The sequence below is a fragment of the Crocodylus siamensis genome, chromosome 12 (genome assembly GCF_052110815.1).
Source record: "Crocodylus siamensis isolate JL-2025a chromosome 12, ASM5211081v1, whole genome shotgun sequence".
NCBI lineage: Eukaryota > Metazoa > Chordata > Crocodylia > Crocodylidae > Crocodylus > Crocodylus siamensis.
In genome coordinates, this window is record NC_143406.1 from 30,665,248 (window position 1) to 30,692,193 (window position 26,946).

General features: G+C 44.0%; 2 protein-coding genes across 5 annotated transcripts in view; both read right to left on the reverse strand.

Moving 5' to 3' along the window:
- Positions 1-11,359: 11,359 nt before the first annotated feature.
- On the reverse strand, positions 11,360-13,665 carry RMI2 (RecQ mediated genome instability 2). Its single transcript, XM_090024583.1, has 2 exons — positions 13,209-13,665; positions 11,360-12,568 (listed from the first exon to the last, which is right to left on the reverse strand). Exons 1-2 carry the CDS (start codon positions 13,456-13,458, stop codon positions 12,420-12,422), a joined length of 399 nt encoding a protein of 132 aa, XP_089880709.1. The 5' UTR covers positions 13,459-13,665; the 3' UTR covers positions 11,360-12,419.
- Positions 13,666-17,402: 3,737 nt separating this feature from the next.
- The window catches only part of APOLTP (apolipoprotein lipid transfer particle homolog), a 180,907-nt gene continuing 171,363 nt past the window's right edge, over positions 17,403-26,946 (reverse strand). For all 4 annotated transcript variants that reach the window (XM_090023138.1, XM_090023140.1, XM_090023139.1 and 1 more), the window contains 4 exons: positions 26,749-26,858; positions 23,684-23,806; positions 22,761-22,902; positions 17,403-19,321 (listed from right to left, as the gene is read on the reverse strand). In XM_090023138.1, the coding sequence (XP_089879264.1) occupies positions 19,317-19,321; positions 22,761-22,902; positions 23,684-23,806; positions 26,749-26,858 (380 nt within the window). In that variant the 3' untranslated portion in view covers positions 17,403-19,316. The remainder of the gene's footprint in view (positions 19,322-22,760; positions 22,903-23,683; positions 23,807-26,748; positions 26,859-26,946) is intronic.

Genomic DNA, 26,946 nt, shown 5'->3' on the forward strand with positions numbered 1-26,946 from the left:
GTTCATTCCACTTACCCGTCCGCTGACAAAACAGAAGTAATTGGAGGATTGTATTGTAGTTAATTGACCCTTCCGGAGGCCACCTTTCCTGATCCTCCAGTTGATATTGAGGCCATTCCACTGTACAGAACCTTTTAAGATTATTTTTAGTCATTAGATCTGACTTAAGCAGTTTCCAATTAGTCAGAATGCATTCTAAGGCTGTACACCATGCCCTGACAACCGTACTCTGTCCCTGCCCATACTCTAGGGAGACACTGGGCGTCCCCAGGTCTTAACAGACAATGCTCTGAGCTTATCCTACCTTATCCAAGGGACCGGTTTCACACCGTCGCCCACGATCGCTTCTCCACTATTAGAGCGTGTTGCACCGTTGTGCCCTCCGGGGTCGATCAAACCACGTCTCTGCCGAGGCCCCCGATGAAACCACCGGTGCGCGCTGGGCGTCGGTTGTTGCCGCAAGTCGTCGACCCCAGGAGGGATCCGGGCAAGGCAAAATGTTAGCCTTGCGCCCCACGTTGGGCGCCAAAACTGTTCCCAGCACAAGGTGCCCGAGGGAGGCAACAATTGGGTTCGTTGCCCGGTGTGCGTCGCGTCAAATAAACACACTGGGGGAGAAGCAGACAAAGTTTATTTGAGCTCAAGTAAAAGGCACAGGGAGACTGTATAGTCTCAAATCCTGCGCACCTAACCCTGCAACAGCGGGATCTTTATACCCCGGTCAGTTTCACTGTCAGTGATTTTCCACCCGCTGGCCCCCCTCTTTCTTCCCTTTCCCTCCTCCTTTCTCTCTCTGAGCGGTGCCCTTGCATTCCACAGATAACAGTTTTAGCTCGCCTGCTTTCCAGAAGGACAGGAGATTGCAGGCGCCAAAGAAAGGGTTACAAAGGTTGGGCAAGGCGGGGGGGGGTTTGGCTCTTCTGAGCCTGGAGCAGAAGGACTTCCTCGACACTCGTGGTCTTCCATCCCTCTGAGTTACCCAGGGTTATGCCCAGTGACACCAACACTCGGACAAGTTGTTTAACTTGGAAAGCTCACCTTGTGAGTTGTGGATAATTAAGAAGCTCATTTTGTGGGTTAAGGACTATCAGGATAGTCTGGACCACCTATAGGAGAGGGGTCCAGTGCTTTGGTTTTGAGTTTTGTTTTCAGACTTGGTTATCTTGGAAATTGGACTTTTGGGCATGTTTTTACGATTTGTATACTGGATTTGAGTAGTAATGAACAGTAACTAACTTTAAGCAGCAAGAAAAATACAGGAGACGAAAGTTAAAATGTTCAAAAGAAAAACGGTAAAGAGTGAGGCAGATGTGAAAGATGTCAAAAATCCCCTGCCTACATATCTGCAAGACATGAGTCTCTTAAAACAAGTGCTGCAGTGGTTTGGCCATAGTCCTTCCACCGAGCAGGCAGTATCTGATGTATATACCATTGAAGACTTAGAAGACAAATTTAAGAACTATATGCAGAGATATAATATACCACTGCACTATATGAAAAGGAGGCTGCAGCAATGTGGCTTTTATGGGAAGCTACTAAAAATCTGTTCCACCGTCGAACTGTTAGGAGGCATTTTAAAGGGGTTAGCTAAAATTTGTAGTAAGGTAAAGTTGTATGGTAATTGTGCATAAGGTTGTAAGTTTTCTGCAGGAACGATGGTTTGTTACTGCTGACCAGAAAACTTTGTCTGTCTGGGTCAGGCAGAATAGCGGACATGAGTACATGCTGTGGTCTGCTTGGGATTCAGTAAGAACCTCCCATTGTGTTTGCAATACGAAACTAAGAAAGAGCAGAGAAAGTCATCTCTCTGCTGGAAAGGTTGTGTGAATGAGGGGTCCTTGAGAAAGGTTAGTCTTTTATGGATAGTTACAAGAGCAGTTGTGTGTTTTCTGTGAAGTTTGTAAGGTGTAAGTTACACGTGCAAGTTATGGCAAAGTAAAGTGTTATGCAAGCAGTAGAGCATCAAAGAGATTAAAAACGTTTAAAGAAATGTAAAACAGATACTTTGGGATCCTGTGTGCCAGGAATAAAAAAAAAAGAGGCAACCGGTAGCACAGAAAGAGACAGGGTATGTTACTGGACATCTGCTCAGGCAGGGCAGAGAATTTGTGATTGGAAGTGAGGGGAAACTTGGTTCTCCCCCACCCCCTCTCCAGGAACAGTGAAGGGCCCAGAAGAGATAGAGACTGTTACAGGAGCATAACAGCTTGTTTTGGGAAACATCAGGGTCCAGCTGTGTAAACAGAGGTCCGTGCCCAGAATTACTTTGAGTTACTCTGGGCAGGGAAAGAGGAATGAGCTTACCAGAGGCATGTTTTGTTTTTTTCTCTGCAGAGGCAAAGGTTGAATTTCCTTTTTAAGGTAGGAAAAGTTTTTTGAAGGAATTGTGTGTAGTGTGCAATTCATCGCCCGTGGTCTTTTGGAGGGAGCTAGAATAAAGCTTATTGGACTGGGTGTCTTTGAGAAAAAGAGACAAGAAATTGTTTTTGGTTTGTAGAAGGCAAGGCCAGTGCAGCTGTAAGAAAGAAAGAGAGAAATCAAGATTTCCTGGATGGATTGGTTTACAGAGAGCAAGGCAGAAAGGGCCACTGATGAAAAGGAATTGTGAAGCCTGTAGCCTAGAAAGGGTTAAGATCTGTTAATGAAAGGAAAACTAAAAGTCAGGTAAGATCTAAAAAAAGGGAAGTGTTGGGATCCTAGGGAGTTACTAGAGAGAAAGATCAGCTGGAGAAAGTATTGCCATCGGAGCTGAAAAAGAATTGCTAGATCCAGAGACCTGCTGAAAAATGAGAGATCTCTAGAAGTGTTTGAGTACAGACTTACAGAGCACAGAGAGGAATTGAGAGTGGATGCTGAAGACCAGAGCCCAGCCAGAGTTAGTGAAAGCTTCGAAAGCCAGGGACTTGGTCTGAAATTTGTGTGAGGCAGAGTCAGTGACTTGGAGTCCAGGAGGGGTTAGGTCAGGAGAGAACAGAACTGGATGGAGTCCAGGGGCTCTGCAGAGAGCCAAGTGAGAAAGAGAGAGAGAAATCTGAGAGGGGTCTGCAGGGCCCTAAAAGACCAAGTGATCTGGCAGTCCAGAGAAGGGGCACAAAGAAAAGATCACTGTTAGAGCTGCCAGAGCCAGGAGCCTGCAATCTCAACTGGCCCAAGGAGGGGCCAAGAAGCCCAAAAGTGAGAAAGTGTGCCCATGAGGATTAAAGAAGACCATAGCAGGAGAGTAGAAAGTTTGGTCTCTGGTATGACCTAAAACTGCCACCCTCCTGGATGTGGTTAGTGTGGTAGAGCTACCCGCAGCGGGGTAGTCTCTGCAAAATGCCACATAATAATCACCCTGGGGAATGGGCAGGGGCAAATATAGGGCACCTTAAAACCCTAGCTTCCACCGCTTTGTGGGTTACCCTTAATTGGGAAAAGGCTAGGGGGAGCATACCCCAACAGAAAAACCTTTAGTAAAGGCCAAAGAAAAAGAATAGAGGAAAGTAGAAAAATGAGCTGGAAGGCAGCTGTTACAGAGAGAGAGAGATGTGGAAAGTGTTTAGGAAGAAAGGAAAAAAAAATTAACAGAGTTTAAATGCTAGAGCAGGTAGAAGAAAAGAGTGATAATGTAATTTTAAAAATAACTGCTTTAAAGCTGGTGAAAAAGATACAGTTTTTTTCAAAACAAAGTTAGGTCCTGATCTCAGAGTGCATGAGGTGATGTTGTGGTCTGTTTAGACTAAGTACAACAACGTCTATCGCTGGTCCAATAAAAAGGAGTGTTGTATGTTTGCTGTGTGTGTATCAAACGCAGAAAAACTACTAGAAATAAGTATCTGCAATCTCATTAGTAAGAAGGTGAGAAATGTCTGGGGTTTTCTTAATCTCCCCTCACTTTTCAAAAATAGTGTAAATCTTTTAGAAAGGAAAGTGTTAACAACTTGTTAAGGCAAACAGAAAAAGAAAAAAAAAAGGTGTTTATAAAAACTTGGTACACATCAGCACTGTAAATGTGTAACTATGAATAATATTTTACTGCAATGAGTTTTCCTTGGCAGGTTGGTGCATGTTCTTTATGTTTTTCTTTCCTCTCTCTTTTGCAAAAGTCTAGTAGCAAAGGTGACGAAAAGAACTACGAGGCCATCAACAGTGTTTTCTTCTCCTAAGCCATGGTTTTATCATCACAGCAAAATTGTTTTGTCTTCCTGTTTTGTGTTGTTTGTCCTGTTGTGTTGCTTTTGTTTACTTAATGGATTAGTTTAAGTTGGCAAAATTTAAATGTATGTATCATAAAGATGTAATAAACATTATTAGTAATATTCTCTCTAAAAATTATGTCTGTCTGTGGATCCCAAACCAGAACACTTCCGTCCAGTTGGACTGGAAAGTTGTTCTAATCTTTGAAACAAAAAACAGCAATTCATATAAAAATTTTAAGTTGTAAAGTTTACCTGTTCAGCAAAATGGCATTTAGTAAAAAAAGTAATATGTGTGTGTTTAGTAAATAACCTGATAATTTTTTTAAGGCTATAAAGGAAATCTCATTTGTATTTAGATACTGTTTATAACACCAAGATAACAGGATGTGTGTAAAATCTGTATTAACCCATTGTTTTGCAGGAAAAATTGGTAAACCTAGCACAACAGTATTTACATAAAGAAGTAAAGAAACATACTTTGGATTCCAAGTGAATTGGACTAGAGCGTATCATTAACCATCTTGGTACAGTGACATATAAAATACAATTGGAAAAAAATCAAAATAAGTACAAAATAAGTTAAAGTTATTCACTGGTGTATGAAATTTAATGTATTAAATTTATTTAAAAGCCACAGAATGCCAATAACACCAATGGACTAAAAGAGTAGTAGCTGTTAAACACCAATAAAGGAGAACAAGTGTTAATTTGTGTTTATTGTTGTGTTTTTCTATTTTTAATATATTTGTGTGTCATAATATTTTGATGTTGCTTTGCTTATTGAGTTGTTTGTTTTTTGCTTTGTTAAGTAAACCATTAATTTTGAAAATGTGTGTAACCTCTCTAACTGGTCTCTTAAGTTTGCAGATAATTCAAGCATTACCAAATACACCCAGAGATATTATGGTCATTCATAACCCTCCCATTTGTTCAAAAGCACATTTCGATCCCCCATTTAATTAGCAAATATTTGAATGACCAAAACAAAATTGTCGATCATCATATGTGTAGTAAATGGATAGATAATCAATGGATATGTCCCACATTGCCACTTTTGGAAGAATCCTGCTTATTCCAGAGCAACAGACTATCCACATGTTATTGAGATGAATTGGATAATAGCACAACCAAACTGTATTTTCATTAAATGAATTGTGTGTGTGGTAGGACTCAAGCAAATTATTTGACAAGGGAAAAATTCTTCATTTCCTCCCATGCAGCAATGTATGTGTAATGTCACTGTTAGTCAAACTCCACTTTTCACGTATTATTTCACAAAGCAAATAATTCAAGATATAAGTATAAAAGATAATTTGCTAAATTTTAATGTTTCCATAGAAGTCAGTTAGACAACCCTGCTTAATCTTCTAATGCAGACTTTGCAAATAACCCAATTAACCATGCATAAGCGCCCTGTATTTCTATATTGCATCTAGGTAAAGAAATCCTGAAAGTTTCAGAACAGGCCAAACAAATGTTAGCATATCATTGGTATGGCATCTTCACAGAATAGGCTCCTTCAGGGACGGCTATTCTTAATATCATGCTGTACCCTATAATAATAAATTTGTTTTTCGTAATGAAAAGTTTATTTCTTGTCATGTGTTATATGTGTTGTTGAATAAAATCAATGCATCCAAAACTTTAAGTACTGCAACTGAAAACAAAATACCTTATCAGACAAATGTAGTTTATGACCCATTCATCATTGATGTTTGAAGGGTCAAAGTGAGGGCATGTATCATGAACTGGACTAATGTAGCTAACGTTAACGTAAAGAGTAATAATAGTAAAATATAACCATGTTAGTCTTGTCCTGTAAGCAACTTGAAAACTCCATTTTGTATCCTGCTTGACATAAGTGAATGAACTCTGCATAACCTTTATGTCTGAGTGTGTGTAAAAGGGTGAATGGTGAGAGAATGGCATAGAGATGGGAGAGAAGATTCAACTGTTTATGTAAGCAACAAGGCGTCAAATGTAAGTTACCAGTCAGTAAACTAATTAACAAATGGCTGAAGAATCCCTTTGAAGCTCGAGGGCACAAAGAAAATAACAGAAGAAGATATTCTGCCAGACGGGCAACAAGAATACTCCAAGGCTAACATAAACTGAAGACAAAAGAACAACCGCAAAAACAGAAGCTGGGTATGGAAAAACCCCAAAGCACTGAAAGAAAGGATGCCAATCCCTATAAAAGAACACTTTGAAAATGCCAAGTTGGGTGAGTCTCTTTCTCTAGTACTGTTTCATTTGTTCACCCCGCTCCAGCTGTTATCTTAAAATCGGCTGTCTTCAAATCATCATCTACTCAGTAAGCCTGGGTTGGCCACTCTGGGCTGATATTGAGCAACTACTGCTGGTAACTATTTCTGGTGCATGTGTGGATGAAATGGTTGTTTTGTATATGTGTATGCCTGTGTGTAATGATGTGTATGATGATTTGTGTGTGTTTATATGAATGGTGTGCCTGAACCTCTACGTCTAACTTATGTAATCAATAAATGCGGCACCTTGCCTTATCCCCCTTTATAAAGTCTCGCTCATGATTTGAGCAATTGGCTATTTGTTTAACAGGGTGACCTGGAGGAAGAGCAAGAGGATGGGGGAGCAAGGAACATGCTATCATACTTTTTGAGAAATCAGGAGAATCAACTAGTTACTTCAGGTGCGTGTACATGAATGCACGGAGCCTGGGAAACAAGCAGGAAGAATTGGAAGCCCTCCAGTCACAGAACTATGACGTGATTGGAATAACAGAGATTTAGTGGGATAGCTGACATGACTGGAGCACTGTCATGGATGGATATAAACTGTTCAGGAAGGAGAAGAAGAGTTGTGCTTTATATAAAAGAGCCATATGCTTGCTCAGAGCTCCAGTATGAAACAAGATAGACCTGTCAAAAGTCTCTGGGTTAAGGTTGGAGGGGAGAGCAACAAGGGTGATGTCATGATGGAGCCCTGTTGTAGACCACCAGATGAAGAGGACGTAGTCAATGAGGCTTTCTGCAAACAGTGGAAGTTTCCCAATTACAGGCCCTGGTTCTCCTGGGGGACTTCAATCACCCTGACATCTACTGGGAGTGCTATACAGCAGTGCCCAGGCAATCCAGGAAGTTTTTGGAGAGCGCTGGGGACAACTTCCTGATAAAAGTGTTGGAGAGGCCAACTAAGGGCCCATCTCTTCATTTGCTGTTCACAAACAGGGAAAAATTGGTAGGAAACAGTAGTGGCAACTAGGGCAGCAGTGATCATGAGGTGATAGAATTCAGGATCCTGAGGAAAGAAAGGAGAGCCGCAGAGTAAGGACCCTGGATTTTGGAAAAACAGACTTCAACTTGCTCAGGGAACTCATGGGCAGGATCTCCTGGGAAGCCAGACTGAGGGGGAGAGAAGTCCAGGAGAGCTGACTGTACTTGAAAGAAGCCTTACTGAGAACAGAGGAACAAACCATCCTGATGTGCAGGAAGATTAGCAAGTATGGCAGAAGACCAGCTTGGCTTGGCAGGGAACTCTTCAGTAAACTTAATCATAAAAAGGAAGCTTATAAGAAATGGAAACTTGGACAAACTTCTAGGGAGGAGTATAAGAGCATTGCTTGGGTATGCAGGGATGAAGTCAGGAAGGCCAAAGAGCAATTGAAGTTGCAGCTAAGCAAGGGACATGAACGGTAGCAAGAAGGGTTTCTACAACTATTTCAGTAACAAAAGGAGGATCAGGGAAAGCGTGGGTCTCTTACTGAATAGGGGAAGAAACCTAGTGACAGAGGATACAGAAAAGGCAGAAGTGCTCAATGCATTTTTCACTTCAGTCTTCACAGGCAAGGTCAGCTCCCAGACTAGTGCACCTGGCAGCACAGTTTGGGGAGGAAGTGAGCAGCTAACAGTGGCGAAAGAACAGGTTAGGGGGTAGTTAGTAAAGCTGAACATATACACGTCGATGGGGCGGGACAGGATGCACCCAAAGCTGCTGAGGGAGTTGGCTGATGAGACTGCAGAACTGCTAGGCATCATTGGGGATGTACTGATAAGAGATTTTTTGTGCTGATACCGATGGCCGATTTTTAAAGAGCCGTATCGGCCAATACCAATCTGATTTTGATGTGCAGCCCCGTAGCATGGGGAGCCACATCTGGCTGGTAAGTCTGTGGTGGGGGAAAGGGTGGGGGGGAAGGAGCATGGGTGGGGGGGCACATCAAAGCCTCTGCAGTGAGGGACGGAGTGGGGCAGGGGCAGGTGCTGCTCAGCTGAGGCGGGACAGGGCATGGGACAGAGCCACTAACTGCCCATCTGCAGGCGCGGGGGTCTGGGACGTGGGTCCTCCCATGCCCCCCACAGGAACCGCTCCCAGCTTCATCCTGCGCCCCACCCTGCCTCAGCTGAACAGCACTTGCCCCAGCCCTACTCCCTCCCTCACTGCAGGGACCTCAATCTGCCCCCCGCTTCCCCCACAATAGACTTACCAGCCAGATGCAGCTCCCTAAGCTGCCAGGCTGTGTTCCTGGCTGTGTGCATACTGTGGCTCTGTGCACGCACAGGGCATTTATTGGTTGCATTATCGGCCACATCAAGCAAAAAAAGGCTGATTTCCAATACTGTCAATTTTCCCTTAACGGTGCCGATCCAATATGGGGCCAATGTTTCGGTGCACCTCTAGCATCTTTGAAAACTCTTAACGATCACGAGAGGTCCTGGATGATTGGAAAATGGCAAACAGTGCCTGTATTTAAGAAAGGGAAAAAGGAGGATCCAGGGTCAGCCCCACCACAGTCCCTGGAAAAATCATGAAGCAGGTCCTCAAGGACCTTGTCAGCACTTGGAAGAGAGGAAGGTGATTAGGAAGTCAGTATGAATTCACCAAGGGCAAGTCATGCCTGACCAACCTGATTGTTCTGTGATGAGATTACTGGCTCTGTGGATGCAGGGAGACCAGTGTATTTGGTGCATCTTGATTTAAGCAACATTTTTGCTATGGTCTCCCACAGCATTCTCGCAGGCAAGCTAAGGAAATATGGGCTGGATGAATGGACTGTAAGGTGGATAGAAAACTGGCTGGGCATCAGGCTTAGAGAGAAGTAATCAATGGTTTGATGTCTAGTTGGCAGCCAGTATCAAGTGGAGTGCTCGAGGGGTCGGTCCTGGGGCCGGTTTTGTTCAGTATCTTCATCAACAACCTAGAAGATGGCATAGAGCGTACCCTCAGCAAGTTTGTAGCTGACACCGAGCTGGGGGGGCATAGTAGATATGGTGGAGGATAGGGATAAAATTTAGAGAGACCGAGACAAATTGGGGGATTGGACCAAAAGAAATCTGATGAAGTTCAATAAGGACAAGTGCAAAGTACTGCACTTAGGACGGAACAATCCCTTGTACCAGGACTGGCTGGGGGCTGACTGGTTGGGCAGCAGCTTTGCAGAAAAGGACCTGCGGGTTACAGTGGACAATAAGCTGAATATGAGCCAACAGTGTGTCCTTGTTGCCAAACCTAACAGCATACTGGGTTGCATTGGTAGGAGTGCTGCCAGCAGGGCAAGAAAAGCGATTCTTCCCCTCTATTCAGCACATCTGGAGTGCTGTGTTCAGTTTTGGGCCCCACACTACAGAATGGATATGGACAAATCGGAGAATCAAGCAGAAGGCAATGAAAATGGTGAGGGTACTGGGGGACATGACTTATGAGAAGATCCAAAGGGAACTGGGCTTATTTAGAGAAAAGAAGACTGAGCAGGGATTTAATAGCAGCCTTCAACTACCTGAAGGATGGTTCCAAAGAAGATGGAGGTAGACCGGGGGCGAGCAAAATACAGTCCACGGGCCAGATGTGGCCCACCAGGCCATTCTATCCACCCCACGTGGCACCTAAAAAGTTTAGATATTAATATTTATCTGCTCCTGGCCGCCTGTCAAAAATGACAGGACACAGGGCAGTAGGACCCAGGGGAAGCTGGCAGGAGTCAGTAGAAAGGCCAGCTGGGCCCAGCCCCACTCCCCCTCAGCCTCCTCCCACGCTCACCCCTCCTCACTGGGAAGTCTCTGCCTGCAGCTGCTTCCCTGCACATGGCTGTATGCTCCAGCACCACGTGGCCCTGGCTGCATCGCTGGACCCCAGGAGCATGGGGCCAAGTCGGCATCCTGGGGTCAGGAGCCAGGAGTCAGAGGGTGTGTGTGGGTGGGCGTAGATATCCATGCAACGAGGAAGGGGGAGGAGAGAGACAGACAGCAATGTGGCAAGCACATTGTGTGTGTGTGTGTGTAGTGAGGCAAGCATAGTGTGTGTGTGTGTGCGCGCGTGCAGTGAGGGGGGGCGAGGGAGTATGTGTGTGGTTGTGTTCATAGGGTAAGTCCCACAAGCCCCCCCACCATATACATGCACTCACCCCCCCACATTGTCATATAGACCCACTCCCTCACCCCAGCCACCCTCCCTCCACAAACTTCATACCCACCCACCCCCAACATAGCCACACACACTTATATGCTCCCACATACCTATCTGCCCACCACAGACCCCTACACCCACAGTTTACAAGTGAGAAACTTCTTCCAAATATCTAACCTAAACTTCCTTTGCTGCAACTTAAGACCCATTGCTCCTTGTCATCTGCCACCACAGAGAATAGTCGAGCTCATTGCAGGCAATTATTTTGGATGGAGGGCTGCTTACTAAGTTTTGGCCAGCTGTCAAGGGCCACATGGGTAGCTCCACCCCTTGACAGGTGCCCCACCCCCAGTTGCCATCTTGGGACTGGAAGTCCCATTCCCCCCTAGCCCCTGATCTTTGCCATCAGAAGCCCCTCGCCTTGTCCCCAGAAATACTCCTTTCAGCAACAGGTTTTGCCATCTTGGAACCAGAAAAATTCCAAATTATATTCTAAAAATCAAACACCCAAAACATTCATTAATTTGAGTTAAAAAAAATATTTTTGTCCCGCTTTACATGCGTTTGTGTAGTGCACACAGAGGTGATTGCACAATAGCTTAAAATGAAGTCTTACTCTTGTAAACACTGGAACAGGTTACCCGGAGAAGCTATGGACTCTCCATCCTTGGAGATTTTTAAGACCAAGGTAGACAAAGCTTTGGGATGGCCTATTTGGGGTCCCTCTGCCTTGAGCAGGGGGTTAGACTAGATGACTTATTCTACCTTGTTTTAGAACAAACCTACTCCATAGGAGTCTGTGGTGAATATTCATTCAGATTATTGAAACAGTTTTTTATTACTGCATTGGTCTTAGCATTATAAAGACAAAAACAGAACCAAGGCATTTGAGGAACTAGATTATGCTTGCAGATAGAAAATACGTTTGTCTTAAAGCAAACCAGATACCAAAGGAATTTAGTTTAGACACATTTGGCCTCGCTCTGCCCCCATTCCAAGCAGCTCATTTATGAAAATGGATACTAGGACTTGATGCAATAGCCACAGCTGCCCAGCTAGTCCTTCTCAGGAGATGGCAACTCTGGCAATGGAGAATGCACTGAGGTAGCCAGTATTATTCAGAAAACAGCATATAATTTTTCCCAAGTTAATATGGTTTAATTTTTTGGCATTTGCCAAAAAATGGGACATGAAACAAAACCTTCCACCATGTCAAGGACATAAAGATATCTAAATCTTGACACTGAACCAAATTTACCAAGTTCATGGGTCACGTTCAGATAAGCACGGCCGTGTGGTACATGGAGCTGCAGACAAGTCTGGGGTGCCACATACCGCGCAGCCAGCTGCTCTCAACGCTTTTTGATCCCGGGAGATCCCAGGATCAAAAAAACCTGCAGAAAAAATGTGGAACAGCACATACGAGGCAGCATGTGCCACCCAGATCTGGAGCCTGACCTCCCAGAGCCATACTCTGGCTGCCAGCTAGGCTCCGAGCGGCAGGATCACCATTGCTGCAGCCCCAGAGGCCCCTAGGACCCAGCCCAGCATCCCCTCCTCCACCTGGGGTAACCTGCCATGTGCCAGAGGGCATGTGGCACAGGCATTCCCTGGGGACAAGTAGCAGCAGCACTAGGTGTGCTGCTGCTTCTCTCCAGGGAAACATTATGTTAATGTATTCTAGAAGTAAATCTGCTCTTGAGCTGCTCATATTCAGTGGACTATTATTTATCAATGCAAGCTAGATGCAGGATAAAAAGTAGCTATGGGGAGATTCCAATATTCAGAGCCTAGCTCCAGCCATGTAGAAGCAAGTAAAAGTTTCCAGTTCCTCTGGAACTACAAACACAGAAATATGGTTATCTATGGGATGCTGTTTTGCAAATCCTCCACTTCGAGGCTCCACATCATCTTGTTTATGGGATTACTGGAGAGATCCGTCATCTTCACAGCCTGCAGAAGAGGCTCTGGGGTGCAGGTGTGAACAAAACCCATCACCATTACATAGTTTCCTAGAAAAAAAGAGAACACACAACTCAATTTACTCCTGTGCTTTCTGCATTTTGTTAAAGCAGCAAACTAATCATTTGAAGCTAGGTTAGGCAATCCCTGAGGAAAGGCGAAGCCTGCAAAGCTCCGACTCCAGAGACTATCACAACATTCAGCCTCAAAATGATGTTGCAGCAGCAACGCAAGAATCCCTTTGCATTCATCAGCTTTATCCCCCCCACAGCCGGTCCAGTAAGAGACTGCATTCAGAAGTCCTCGCCTCTTGTACACAAACATGGCTTCACGCCACGGCCTATCCAGACGAGTGCGGCATGTGGCGCCGCAGACCCGCTGGCCACACCACAAGTGCAGGCATTCCCCATGCTGCTGCTGTGAAGCGGGGCTTTCTTGACCCTGGGACATCCCGGGGTCAAAAAACCCATAGAAAAAAAATTAAAAAACCCAGGGTGGGGCACATGTGCCGCCCATGACTGGAGCCAGCCCGCGGAGGCCACGGCGCAGCTGCCAGCCAAACCGCGGGGCCCATCCGGGGTGGCCTGCCCTGCCCCGGCCCCTTCCGTTCCCACCCGCCGGCCTGATGGCGACCCCCGCCCCGGCGAGCAGAGGCCAAGCCGGCCCCGCTCGGCCAGAGGCCAGCGCTACCTGCGCGCAGGCAGGGCCGGCCCTGGGGCACCCGCTCCGCGCCCCGCACGGTGAAGGCGCCGCTGCTGTCCTGGAGCCGGGCCCAGCCGCCCCGCGCCGCCAGCACCGTGCCCTGCAGCCAGGCCGCCCGCACGGCCAGCGGGGCCCGGCCCGGCCGCTCCACCAGCCAGGCCCCGTCCGGCCCGCGCCGGCAGCCCCGCAGCTGCGCCGACAGCACCTTCAGCGGCGGCCCCCGCGGCCCGGCCGCCATCGCTCGGCCCGGCCCGGCCCGGCCCGGCCCGGCGCCGCGCGGGAAGGCGGCGCCACCGTCCGGGCCGGGCGCCGCCTGCGGGGGGCGGGCGGAGCTGGGCCGCCCCGGCCTCGTCCGTCGCGGCCGCGGGGAGCGGCGCGCAGGGGTGGGACGGAGCGGGACAAGCGCCTTGGCCCCCCTGGAGCTCGCGGGGATCGGCCTCCCCCGAAGTCCAACAGCTCAGCTGGAAAGAGCCCCATTTCCACCCCCCAGGGAGCATTTCGGAAAATCAGGCCAGGCCTCCTGGAGGGATTTCAAGTTGGCCAGGCAAAAGGACCAGCTGCTTGAAAATGCAGCCACGTATGGTTTTGGTGCGTTTGGGCGGACCCTGTAAAGCCAGCCGATGTCGTGATGCAAGAGCACAGCCCGGTTGTGTACCGGCTTAGGTTAAAACAGCGTTGTGTGGGGTGTGCGTTTGCTCTGCAAATGGGAAAGACAGGTAAATCCTGCTAAAGCCCTGGAAATCCTGGACAAACCCACCTGCAATATACTTTGCGCGGCTCTGGCTCCCAGCTGGCTTGGGCCTCGTGCCTCTGTTTCCAGGATGCCCATTATAATTCCCAGCAGCCGGCTGGGACCAGCCTCTGAAATCCAGGACTGTCCTGGTTGAAATGAGACCTTACTTACAGGCCATAACCCTCTTTTAAGTGCCTGGTGTCCAGAATGAAATGCAGATTGTTAGGCTGAGTGCTTAAGCTCACCATACGCTATGGAGAGGGTTTGATGCTTCAAAATAGGGGCCAAAACAGCCAGCTGAGCAGGGAATCTCTCAGCACACTAAGCTAGTAGCTATTTAGAGCTAGTCGACAGGAATGACTGAGGACAGCGGCAAGTCTTAAGTTTCAACCCTTACGGGCCTTACCGGCGCCTGCAGAGAGGTACTATGCTTTGGATCCAGTCTTGCACCTTCTCCCAAAAGCAGACTTTTATGCCCTTCCTTTTCAAGAGACTGATCAAGGCTCAAAGTTTTGTTGCACGCTGCAATGACAGCTCTCAGTAGTGGTAGTGATGGGTGTCAGTCCTTGCTCCCAGGGTTGTATTTTCTTTTTGACATGAAACAACTATTGGATAAAATACATACGCAGTCCTGGAAGCAGGAATCAGAACCCAGGCCACTGCTCGCACATGTAAGTGCCCTGAACATTAGGCTGTAGAGCCTGGGTTTCTTTAGTTCTCTCTCATTTGATCAGTTTAGCTTGAAATCTTATTTTAGCTCCTCAACAGGAAGAGTGGAGCAGCAGTCTCCAGGAAGTTGGATATGTAGGTTTGAATCTGGATATGTAGGTTTGAATCTGCTCAAGCAGAGAGGGAACTGGATTAGATTTCAATAAGAGCTGAATGGGGGTTATCACTATTTTGGGACCCAAAAACACTAAAACTACATTGGCTTTTCTTTTGCACCAATACCACACTGTTGATTCATATTCTGTTTGTGGTCCACTATTATTTTTTTTGCTTTTTTTTTTTTTGCAACAGTGAAACATAGTTGGTCATCCCCCAGTTTGTATTTGTGCATTTGATTGTTCCATTCCAAGTGCAGTATTTTGCACTTGTCTATATTTATTACATTTCACCTGATAAATTTTGAACAATTACTCCAATGTATCAAGGTTATTTTGAATTCCAGTCAATAATGTAAGTAGGGCAGGCCATGGGGAGCACCAACCCCATGCACCAGTTTTGGGAGGACACCAGCCTGATGCGCAGCAGCCACATCCAGGCAGGTGTATAGATACAGAACCAACTCCAGGCCTGACTCCAGCAAAGCAGCATGCAGGAGGTCAGCACTTGGCTCTGGTCTCTGCCCTGGAGCCAGCCCAGTAAGGCAGCATGTAGAGAGCCAGCCCTGGTAGCAGCCGCTATCAGGTACGACTCCCTTGTGCTTGCCCCTGCTTGAACATCCCTGCTGCTGCTCTCAGGTGCTTGGCACAACCCCCAGCCCCCCTTTCTGCCCAGGGTACAAAAATCATTATTTATACCTCTGATCCCAATCCTAGCCTTCAAAGTCTCTGATACCCCATCCAGTTTGGTACCAACTGCAGTTTACTAAATGCTAACTCAATCCCATCCTCCAAGTCATTAATGAAGATACTAATCCATTTCAGGATTAGGACAGACCCCTGGAGAGCCCCCCACCTGATACCTCCTCCCATTTAGACATTGAACCATTTATAACTACTCAGTGAATACAATGATCCAACTGATTATACACCCACCTTACAGTAGTTTTGTCTACATCAGTGTTTGTCAGACTTTTGATACTTGGGTACACTTTTTCTAAATTAAAATTGGCGGCACACCCACACTTTTACACCCAAAAAGGGGCGGAGGGGGTGCACGTGTAATTTTTTTTTCAAAGCATAATATATTTTATTCTCTTGCCAGAAGAAATACCAGTGCTGAGATGCACCATTAAAACAATGACACCAAATACGTCTTTCATTAAGCAAGGTTTTGTCTCTATACCAGGGAGGGTATCTTAGGAGCCAGAACAGGGCAGAAGTTGAGAGGCCACCAGGGGGTGTCATGACCACCCCTGGGACTTGGTTCTGCTACACCTCCTCACACAGGGATTTTGCAGCACACTTCCTTCACTTTTGCGGCATACCTTTGAGGCTCACAGCTCTAGACTGTATTTCCATAACTTGCTAATGAGAATATCAAGTGAGGCATTGTTAAAAGCCTTGATAAAAATCAAAACATATCATAGTTCTCTGCTCTATCCACAAAACCCCTCACCTCATCATAATAGAAAGTAGTCCCACTAGAATTCAGGGAGTCATTTATACCTGGTACAAGACCCATACACTTTGGTACAAGAGCATGGGCAAGGCAGCCCCGGCTATTGCACTTTTTGTGGGAAGGGAAGTTTGGGATTTAAAATACTGACTCATCCCACTCAAGGAGTTATAGGGAAGGTATTGCTGAAGGAAAAGGTGTCTGTTTGAAGATGCTCTTGGAATTAATAACACTTTGGGGAGCTAACTAACTTCGCTGAATTTAGGGCTTTGACTATTAATATCGAGCTAACTGTTTTCACTCTGTTCATGCTTTGCTGGAGGACTAATGATAGGTACCAGAGCGATGAAGATTAACTTCACATCTGCTGGAAGATCTCTCAAACCATTGTAGTACCTATCTGAATACAAGCGAGTGTCCCTTCACCACTAGGCTAGTGGAGTACTTCTTACCTTGATTTATTGTAAGCTTAGATCTTATGTTTTTTCAAACTCCAGTAACACGAGTCCTTCAAATAACCCTCTGCTGTACTTCAAGTAATTAACTGATGTTAAAACAACAGTAAAAAAAAATTCTAAAGTAGTGGACCACTCTTTACTCTCAGTAAAACAGTAGTGACGGTTTCCTCCAAGATAATTACCTTGAATGTACACAAATCAGAATTTGCCTCTTGATCTCCTACAGCAGGGGTTAGTAACCTATGGCCTGTGAGCCAGATCCAGCCCCAGGAGCCATTGGACCTGGCCTATGGAGCTTGGGCTTTGGCAGCATTCAGTAGTGAAGGGCCTTGGCAGCGGGATTTTGCCCACTGAAGCCAGGCACCTGGGAGCTTCACCCATGCCATATGACAACTGGGCAGCAGGGAGAAACAGCAGCTGGGTCCTGGTGCCAGTCCACCGCAGACCCAAGCTGAGCCATTCTGGCATGCCACCGGGAAATGTCGCTGACCACTCTCATGCACAACCGAAGCTAGTTGTGTGAACCTTCCCCACCCCCCTTCTTTTTTTTTTTTTTTAAACATAATGAGGTTGGTGTTTTGTTGAAACAAAGATGCAGGTATCTAGAAATTTGTTCAGAATTAAATACTTTTGATTTAAAAGTTCCTTTTATGAACTGACCATAATGTTGGGGGCAGTTTAAATCTGATGAACTACACAGACATGTGGTTCTGTACATCAGGAAAACTTTAAAGAACAATCAATGAAAGTGCATTACAGCAAAAGTACAAAAAAGAAAAGGAAGTAAACTTTTGTAGGCATACAGCACCCTGTTGTTCCAACTTATGACAAGAATAGTTCTGATATTCAAAAGTTACTGAATATTTGCTTTATGTTATCCCTCACTAAAAAAATAAGCACTATAAGGTATTCCTAGTGTAGACTGAAAAAAAATGATATGAAGTTCAAAATATTTAAATCCACTTGATTTAAAACATCAAAGTAATTTAGCAGATACAAGACATTTCATACACAGACATGTCTAAAGATTTCTTTCTTCATTCTATTTATACTACCTGAAAACTACCCCAAGGTTGGAATTTGCTATTAGGTGTCCTGTTCTAATGAACATAAAAAGATTTCTGGGAAAGTGGATCTGAAGGAAGTAAGGTGGTACAGGGATGTGCACTAAGGATAAAATTGTTTCTATTTTAAAAATAGTACTAATTCTATTGATAGTGAAAAGTCAATGGGGGAATACAAAGAAATGATTGTTTCAAAGGATTCATTCCCCTCTTCACCACCTCATTCTTAGCTAAACCCTTCCTTGCTGGGGCTCCTCCCTCCGGATAGGGACAGACATGCAAAAAGCCTGAGACTGAATTGATTCACTCTTTGCAGGTTAGTCTAACCTGGCTAGGCTGAACCAGTTTGTAGCTGTACAGACACCCCATCTGGACTGCAGGAATGCAGGCACATGCCTGCAGTGGCTCAGATTAGAAGCCAGGGAGCGCTAGAGCAGCCCTCCCTCCCTTCTACAGTGCTAAGCTGAGGGGGGCGTGGCCAGGCCCCACAAAGTGCTCTCATTAGGGAGGGCTTCCCCCCTTGCTGTTGATAACAGAGCATTTAGTTACATAGCAGGGAGTTACGAGCATTTATCAGTCTGTCAAACAAAACAAAAGTTTTTCTCATTAGTTCAAGCTCTTCTTAAACAACTTTTTCCAAGGAAGGAAAGTAGGGACATTACCAGTTATCTGTTGATTAACCCCAAAAAGCCCTAAGCCGACACTGTGCTGTCTGCCCTTGTCATGCCTCCCACAGCACAGACCATAGCCAGCAGAGAGCAGAGCCCTGCCCAGTGAAGCATCTGGAATGCTGGGGGACACTTGTTTAATTTAAAACAGGAAGGGGTCTGGGACAGACACTGCATAAACCAGTTTGACCCAAATCAGTTAAGTCTGATACTACATTCAACCAAGATTATCTCAAACTGATTTCAGCCATTTTGAAACTGGTTTACGTGCACTGAACACCTGTTCTGTTACAGGTTTAAACCACTTTCTGATCACTTAAGCTGGTTTATGCGTAATGTCTGTCCCTAACCTCTAACATAATGGATTGGATGTGATTTCTTTCAGAACCCAGCGAATGACTGAGTTTGAGCTCTAAACAAACAGTATATATGCCTCTGTGTCAACTCAAAGCTGTATGTGCTGTTTCAACAGAGGAAGATTCTGCCGACTTGGGGTAGGAGAGGCAACTTGATTGTTTTAATTATTCAAATAATGGCTCGTACCTTGAATTGAGCATCTTCAATTGGGAATAGATTAGAATTTTTCCAGTGAACGGGGTTTTAAAAATGTTACTCTAGCATACATTTTCTCATGACCACATTACTCTGATGTGATTTCAACATAATAACATTAATTGTAATAATTAAACTTTTTTTCAGGCTAATTAGCCCAAAAAGCTTTTCTTTTACACAACACATTTCATGATAGTCTGAGTTATAAATCATTGCTTTAGCTGAAGCTTGCTGCTTTCCATGCTGTTGCTTCTAGCAGGTCTAATCAGAAAGTTGAATTATTTCAATACTGAAAAAGCTTTTCCATCATCAGGACTGGCAGTTACCATTTGGAGCAATCAAACTGCAAAGAAAAGGAGATACAACACTATAAAAGTTTTTCCTGCTTTCTTAAATGATAAAAAAGGCAATTAATGAAACATCAAAATTGTCAGTCTTTTGTAATCAGCAGCATGTTGGAACTGGCGATATGAAACTAAGCCCCCTTCTAGTTGTTACAGGTATCGTGCAATTAACTGGTTAACTGTGCAGTTACCTTAAAACCAACTACACGTACAAAGTTGCTATCGTGCTGTAAAAAGCTCCAAACAGCTATAAAGTTGGACCTAAAAATGTGTAATAACTTTATAGCTAGTTGCTATTGAGCTTCAATTTGCACATGTATGCAGAGTCCCCTCTGTGGTTGGGAGCCCTACAGGAGTGCACCATGCCTAGCATGAAACCCTTGGGCTCAGGGGATCACACTGCCATATCCCCCAGGCTCAGGGGTGCATTAAAAACTGAGGGATCAGAGCAGCCACAATCCCCCAGGCTCAGGGGTGTGTGGTGTGTCCCTGCAGCTGGGAGCCCTTCAACTGAGGGGGCTCTCAGCAGCAAGAGCTTACTCCGTGGGCTCCCTCTGCACCAGCAATAACAACAGGATCTAATGCATAATCCAACAATCACACCTGCTATGTAGCATTTGTGGCATGGCAGGGGATGCAATTGTATGGATCTTGCATTAGATCCCATTGTGCCCTTACCTGCATATTTAGAGGGAACCTAAATACAAGCAAATGACATATCAGACTACACACTATCCAAAATAGGTTAATGAAACTAAACATTTCCCTAGGTCATTACCAAAAAATATTTTAATTGTATGAACATAAGACTTTTCACATTTAAAATGGAAACAGCTATGGATATGTTCCATACTAAAAGTGAAGACAAAAGTCATTGGTAAAGTTTGACAACATGTATATCATCCCATGCTGCATCTTGTATTTGAAGAAAAAACACTGAAGTCAAGGGGAGTCTGAGAAATAATGGTACAACTGATCAAAATGTTTATGAAAGGTATTGAACCCTCAAGGATACATTCTTGTTACTGCTTTTATTTAAAAAATACTTGTTTTAGAGAAATTAATTCCCCTGCTAGAGATGAGCCCAAAAACCTGGCCGCCCATGAAACACAATTGTTAATGAATTAAAAACGACAAACCAAATGTAGCTAATGACTTTCTATATCCATAAAAGGATCAAGTCCACATTCAGTGCTGGCTTATTTCCAACATTTTGGAGTGTGTGATATCAAGACATATTTAGGAGTGTACATGCACATAAATGTGAAGTGGAGTAAGTATCTCCTGTTCCGTCTCTGTAGCCACTATAAAATAATTCACAAATATATCTTCCCCTTTTGGTTGTGTGAAAATGTCTTATACACTTGAAACTTTTGTAGCTTGTTACAAATGTAATTGTACATCTGTAGCCACCAAATCAATTTTTGCGGTGGCACTGAGTTTACAAATACCAGTGAATAACTCTTCATTTCATTAGATATATCAAAAGATCCCCAATTTCCTCATTACCAAGCCTCAGCAGTGCATACAGCAGACAAATTAGCAGTGTAAATCATGCTTTATTCCTAGCAACTGCATAATTGGCTTATCTGCATGGTTCCATCAATTACTTACAGTAAATGCTTTTCTCTGCAGTAAACAAGTTGTAAATGGATCATTACATCTTAAATTTATTATTTGGACAGCTATGGAAGTAATTAGAGTGGCAATGACTTATATGCCTGTTTCCTTTAATATTCTTATAAAGTGATAATGATTAAGGACACAGCACATTTTCTGGAGTGGGGGGGCATTTGCTCTTTTCTTTACATGTATGGTGCCATTCCTTATTTATCTGGAAGAAGTGTTGGATGCTTTGGTCCATTTTAACCAAACCTTTTTTCTCAGCCGATTACAGTCTCAAAATATTCCTTTGCTGCTTATGCAGTGTAATGCAGCACAAGGATTAATGTCAGCAGTTGTAGTTGATTTTTAATTATTTATATGCCAACTGTAGTCAATAGCTAGTGCACATAATTTAACATGGTGCTGTTTTTAGAATTTCCTACAATCTGAAAGCAAACACAAGCCACTCCTCCACTCCAGCCTCCCCCCCTCCCAGATAATAGAAAGGGAAGATATCTGTAAGCAAGTAATATATGTGATAATGCAGAATACATGTACAATATACAGTTCAATATACAGCTACTTATATCCTGAAACTATGGATTTGCAGTTCTATGCAGACAGGTAATTGTTTGTTACTAGTAGTTAGCTGTTGAGTTTGTAAGGGTAGGGATCAGCATTAATACTATTCTGTACTGTATTAGGACAGCCTCCAAGATGACCCTTCAGCCTACAGCAGTGGCAGATTGGGGCTCCCAGCCATTGGGGTGCAGCTGGAGTCAAAGGCTCCACTGCACCCCCACAGCTGCAAGCTCTGTTAGCAGTTCCAGGCTCCCAGGCACAGAGGTGCACCAAACTCCCCTGTGGCTGGGAGCCCCATCAACTGATCTGGGCTCCCAGCCCTGTTGGGCACGGTGCATCCCTGTATCTGGGAGCCTGGATCAATTGATGGAGCTCCCAGCAATGGGGGCCACAGTACACACCTGTGGCTGGGAGCTCCACCAGCTGTTGGGGCTCCCAGCTGCAGGACCTTCCTACTTGCCAGTGCAAGGGTGGGGTGGGGGGGACATTCCTGCTCTGGCTCCCCCTGCATCATTGATATGGCAGGGAGTGAGATTGTCAGGGATCAAACATCAGACCCTATTGCACCTTTAACTGAATGTCTGCCAGGGGCCTAATTCCCAGAACTGTTCAGCAGTAAATCTGTTAAGAGTAAAATGAACTGAAGTATATGAGAGGCCCACATTTGATCTTGGCAGAGATTCTAGGGCTTTAGACCTCCACTAGCACTTTTTCTGATGGTTCTATTTTTCCTTGCATTTCCAAGGAAGTCAAGACATAAGGCTGAGGGTTAAGCATTAGACAGCTTAATCGTGGAATTCTAAGGAACGATTAAAACAACAGACTGAATTCATTAGAAAAGGTGGAAAGTGTTTTTCAAACTTACACAACACAGACTACTGATAACATGAATCTAGCTATAAAGGTAGAAAGAAGGAAAGTGTTTTTCAAAATTACACAGCATAGAATACTGATAACACAAATCTAGATATTAATTATTTAAAACACAAAAGGTCAAAGGAAAAAAGTATGAACTGAAAGGAATTAAGATAGCTAAAGAGGAATTTGAAACAGTTTTTCTGTTAATTTTAAGTGAAATCCAAAATAGAATTCTGGGGAAGAAGTGAGACAAACCATAGCCTAGAAACAAGCAAAAATTATAAGCAGTGTTCCTGTTTCTGGGGTTATGTATTTCCACATTAACATGCAAACAAGTTACTTGGTAATGTTAGCATAAGTAGAATATTTAGGATGAAGAGAAATGAAACTTACCACACTGAGGAGGAATGTCCAAGGGAACAAAATTTCTGTTGCACAAGTGGACAAATGCTGCTGCCAAGTTGCAAGCAGCTTTCAACTCACTGGATCCACAAGAGTCTTGTGAACACATGGCATAGAATGGTTCTGGGTCCACCTTAAACATGAGCAAAGTTGTATGTAACATCTTCAGTTCTGCAAAGCACAAACCTGTACTCCAAAAAGCGTGACAGCAATTTGGAAATAAATAAATCTTTCCTTTTAGTTTGTAATTCTCAGATGCAAATGAGAATTAGCGTTGGCAAAACAAGAGTGGATAAATCATGTCAGGTAACTTAAAATTGTACAGCAAATATGGCACGTTAATTATAAAAGAAAAAAAGAACTTAAAAATGTTTTTTGGGTAGATGTGATATCTTTTATTAGACCAACTAAATCGTTGGAAAAATTGTTCTTTGCAAGCTTTCAGGCACAAACACCCTTTAGTTTTCCCAATTTTTTATTTTGTTTCATAAAAAAATATCACGTCTACCCAAAGAACCTCATGCCTATGTGCTTAGACCAACATGGCTACAACCAACAACCAGAAAAAATGTGGCATTTCACTCAAGATATGCCTCGTCTCAGACCAGAATTAAAATGTCCTTTAATCTACTTACAGAGCTTAACTGTATCAAACTAGTTTGGAATTTGGAAATAAAGATCAATGTCAGGCCAAGCTAATGTTCCAAAGCTTAAGAGACCTTACTAAAATATGCATGCAGCAGGGAGAAAAATGACATTTGGTTAGACTTTCTGTAATATTAAATTTCTGCTAAATTCCAGCTAAAGCACCATGGAAAATTAATCTATTCTTTGATCTCTTGTAATTTTAACAGCTTTGTACTGTGTGGTTTGGAAGTTCAAACTTTTCTCTGCTGATTCTTAGTATTACTTACAACTTTGAAACAGTTCCTGAGAAGAGAGCGGGCTTCTTGAAAAAACATTTTACAAAATTTTTGCTTTGCTGTAATGGGACATGCCTTCACTTTCTTCTGTACATGGCTGCACTGACTGGTCACCTGAGAAAACAAGACTAGTCAGAACAGAAACAAATTGTTTTTTAAAGCATTAATGTAGTGGAAGCCCCTTAATTTATACCAGGAGACAGTTTAGATAAAGGCTTTTTAGACCTATTGTTTTACACTGCCCTGAATAACTATTTCATTGTTTCATTAATATTAAGATGTGCCTTGCACTCTTCATAAATGAAACAAAGTATCTCTTTTGTCTTATAAATATTACAGATATTGTTTCCTTTTCCTATTGATTTTATGATTCATTAAAGTTTTTTTTGTGTATGACTGGTGAAATAATAAGTAGTTGGCTAGGTCTCTTTTTGATAACATTATAAATGATAGATTAAGATAAACTTTTTTTTCCTAGATCCTTTTATAGAGAGACAATACTTTACCAGTGTATTCATCCTTGTTAACATATATCAAGAAAGCTTTAAGAGCAGATAATCACTGGATGAAGGTAGCAGCAATGACAAACATTTTTGCCTATTGAGATACAGATGTATTTTTGCCATGGTTGTTTTAGGTAAGCTCCTTCACAAGTCACAAATATGGTGATAGCCAATGTCATAATCAACAATTAGCAACTTTAATGGGCTTGTTTTGCCTGAGTAGTGCTTATGGGTCTTTGCATTAGATCAGCAATTTTAAAAAAATAATACTTGCCCTAAATGCTTTGGCTCCATTAATAGAACCCTCTATGTTCAAGCAAAATCCAAATGTAAACTCAGGTTATATTAAGTGAGAACTTTAATTGCCAGGTTAACCTCCCAAACAGTCCTTTTTCTAAGGTGAGTAGGCACCTGCATGGCTCCTTGCTTGAAGAGTCTTCTCTTTATCCTCCCTTGTTTTCATGGCTCTGGCCTTTCAACACTAAAGTTAAATGTGTTTGCTTCCATTAACACTGGGCACAACTTCATTGCACTGCATAAGAAGCCAGCCCGCTAGCTCCTGTGCTCCTTCCTATCAGCCATATAATACTGTCACCACCAGTCGACTGTAATGTAAGGTTCCTGAGATGAGTTTTGCAAGGCAGAAGCGAGTGCATGGTTATTCCTTTAAGCTTGGCCTCCAGCTATTGCTCACCCTGCCATATCTGCCCTGCACTTGATCTTACTGTCTTCCCTCTAACACGTATTGTTTATAGCAAACCTTCAGTGTAAGAGGGAAAGGTTGATTCGATTTTATCAGGGCAACTAAATACCATATTTACTCAAATCCAGTACAAGATTCCCCCTGCCCCCCTTTCAGGATAGGTAAAAAAGCCCCTTATCTTGGATTCGAGTAAAAGGTGGAGGGGGAGCAGGTAACTGCTGCAATTCTGACTCCGGATCTGAGCATAGGTTGCAGCCAGAGTCACAACAGCAGCCACCTGCCACCATGTCTGCACACTCTGTCCTCCTTGCCTGCCCCTGCAGCCTCTACCGCCTCACTTTCAGCTCTGACTCCGGCTGGGCACGGAGCACATGAAGACTCCATCCCCTGCCTAGCCAGTCAGTAGTGGTACAGCTCCAGCCTTGGAGTGCTGCTGCATATCTGGGCATGGGCTCCATTACCTGGGAGAGAATCTAGCTGGAGCTGCATCAAACCGGGGGATGGGGGGTGGTGAGAATAAGGAGGCAGGGGCTGTGAGAACCAGTGGGGGCAGGTGCTGGGTGTGGTTGGGTAGGCTGCAAGGGGAAGAAATGGGGAGGGGGCAGAGGGCAAGGGGACTGCCTACCCCCTAGCTGCCTGCTGCTGCTTTCCCCTCTAGCAGTGGGGGAGGAGGGAGGGTGAGCTTAAGACAATCCCCCAATAATTAGATTTTATTCCTGGAAAATTATAACAAATGTATACATTTTCCATATATGGAATGAAATTACTGGGGGGTGGGGGAGGGTCAGTCATCTTAAATTTTAAGTAGTCTTGGATTTGGGTAAATATGGTACATTGTCCACCATACTGTCTCCTCCTATTTCTTCATAAAGTTCCTAAGAGTTAGACAGAGTCCCTGACTTTGCATATTTATATTCCTGTCCATTGACTTAATGATGTATGTCAATGTTACATTATCAGCAAGTCAATCTTTTTATTACTTTTTCTGAATGGGATATGACTGCAAGCAATGCACAGAGTTCAGCAAAAGTCATCTATAAATTCTTCTCAGCAGTAATGTACACTGCAAAGAGGCTGTGTGGCATACAAATGAAATGTAGCAATCAATAGCATAAGCAGAGCCATTATGACATCAGCCACTTAAAAAAGGTCATTCATGCTTCCCTGGCTTTTTTAATGCCATTATAATAAGTTTCTCGCATATTACTTTTCATTGATTATTTTTCTTTTTTACTAATTCAGGTTGCCTGCATATTTCTGCGTTACTTGAAAGCTGGCCTTTTTAGAGAGAGAGAGTGAGCAGACTAAAGGAGGTAAGTGAGAAGGAAGCAAGAAAGGATCAGATAGAGGTACCACGAGTACAGGCCCTGAGAAAAGCTGAGAGTTCCTGGGGGCTCCAGGCTGGCTGAAAGGGGCCTAGGGTTATCTGTTGTTGTGTTACTGCTCCTGTATTCAGGGAAAGAGAGCCCAGCATATTCATTAGTAACGGATGTGCATCAAAGATAACCAGATCTCATCAACAGTTCTCATTCTAACAGAAGCAACCTGCAGGATTCCACACTTTGGCTCATTTCTTAGATTAACAATGTGGGGTTTCAGCCTGAAGGTTAACTTGCTTAGGAAGTTTAAGCAATAAATGCAGTTCTGTTATGGTGAAAATATTGGTACATTTCCAAGATTGTGTGGCTGACTTGTATAAGGAAGTATTCCCACTTTTATGGAAGTGTTTTAACCTCTTTAGGAAAACTGAAGTAGGTTGTGCAGGTCACATGTGGCCCTTTCTGTCTGAGTGACCCCTAGACAGACACATTTTGTGAGTCTTTTCAGGTAGCAGAGACACAGCCGATTACCTGCCAGCTCCGTATAAATTCCTGCATGCTGCTGGAGTGGGAGTGGTTAGAAAGCATCCATTCATTTCCAGCTTCATTGTCATTAGTGCCAAAAAGACCAGCTGATACACCTGGAAATAAAGAAAACTGAGTAAAATGAGCACAGTTACTGGTTTAGAAACTGCCTTTAGGCACTGAGGATAGAGCGCTATTTCTTTT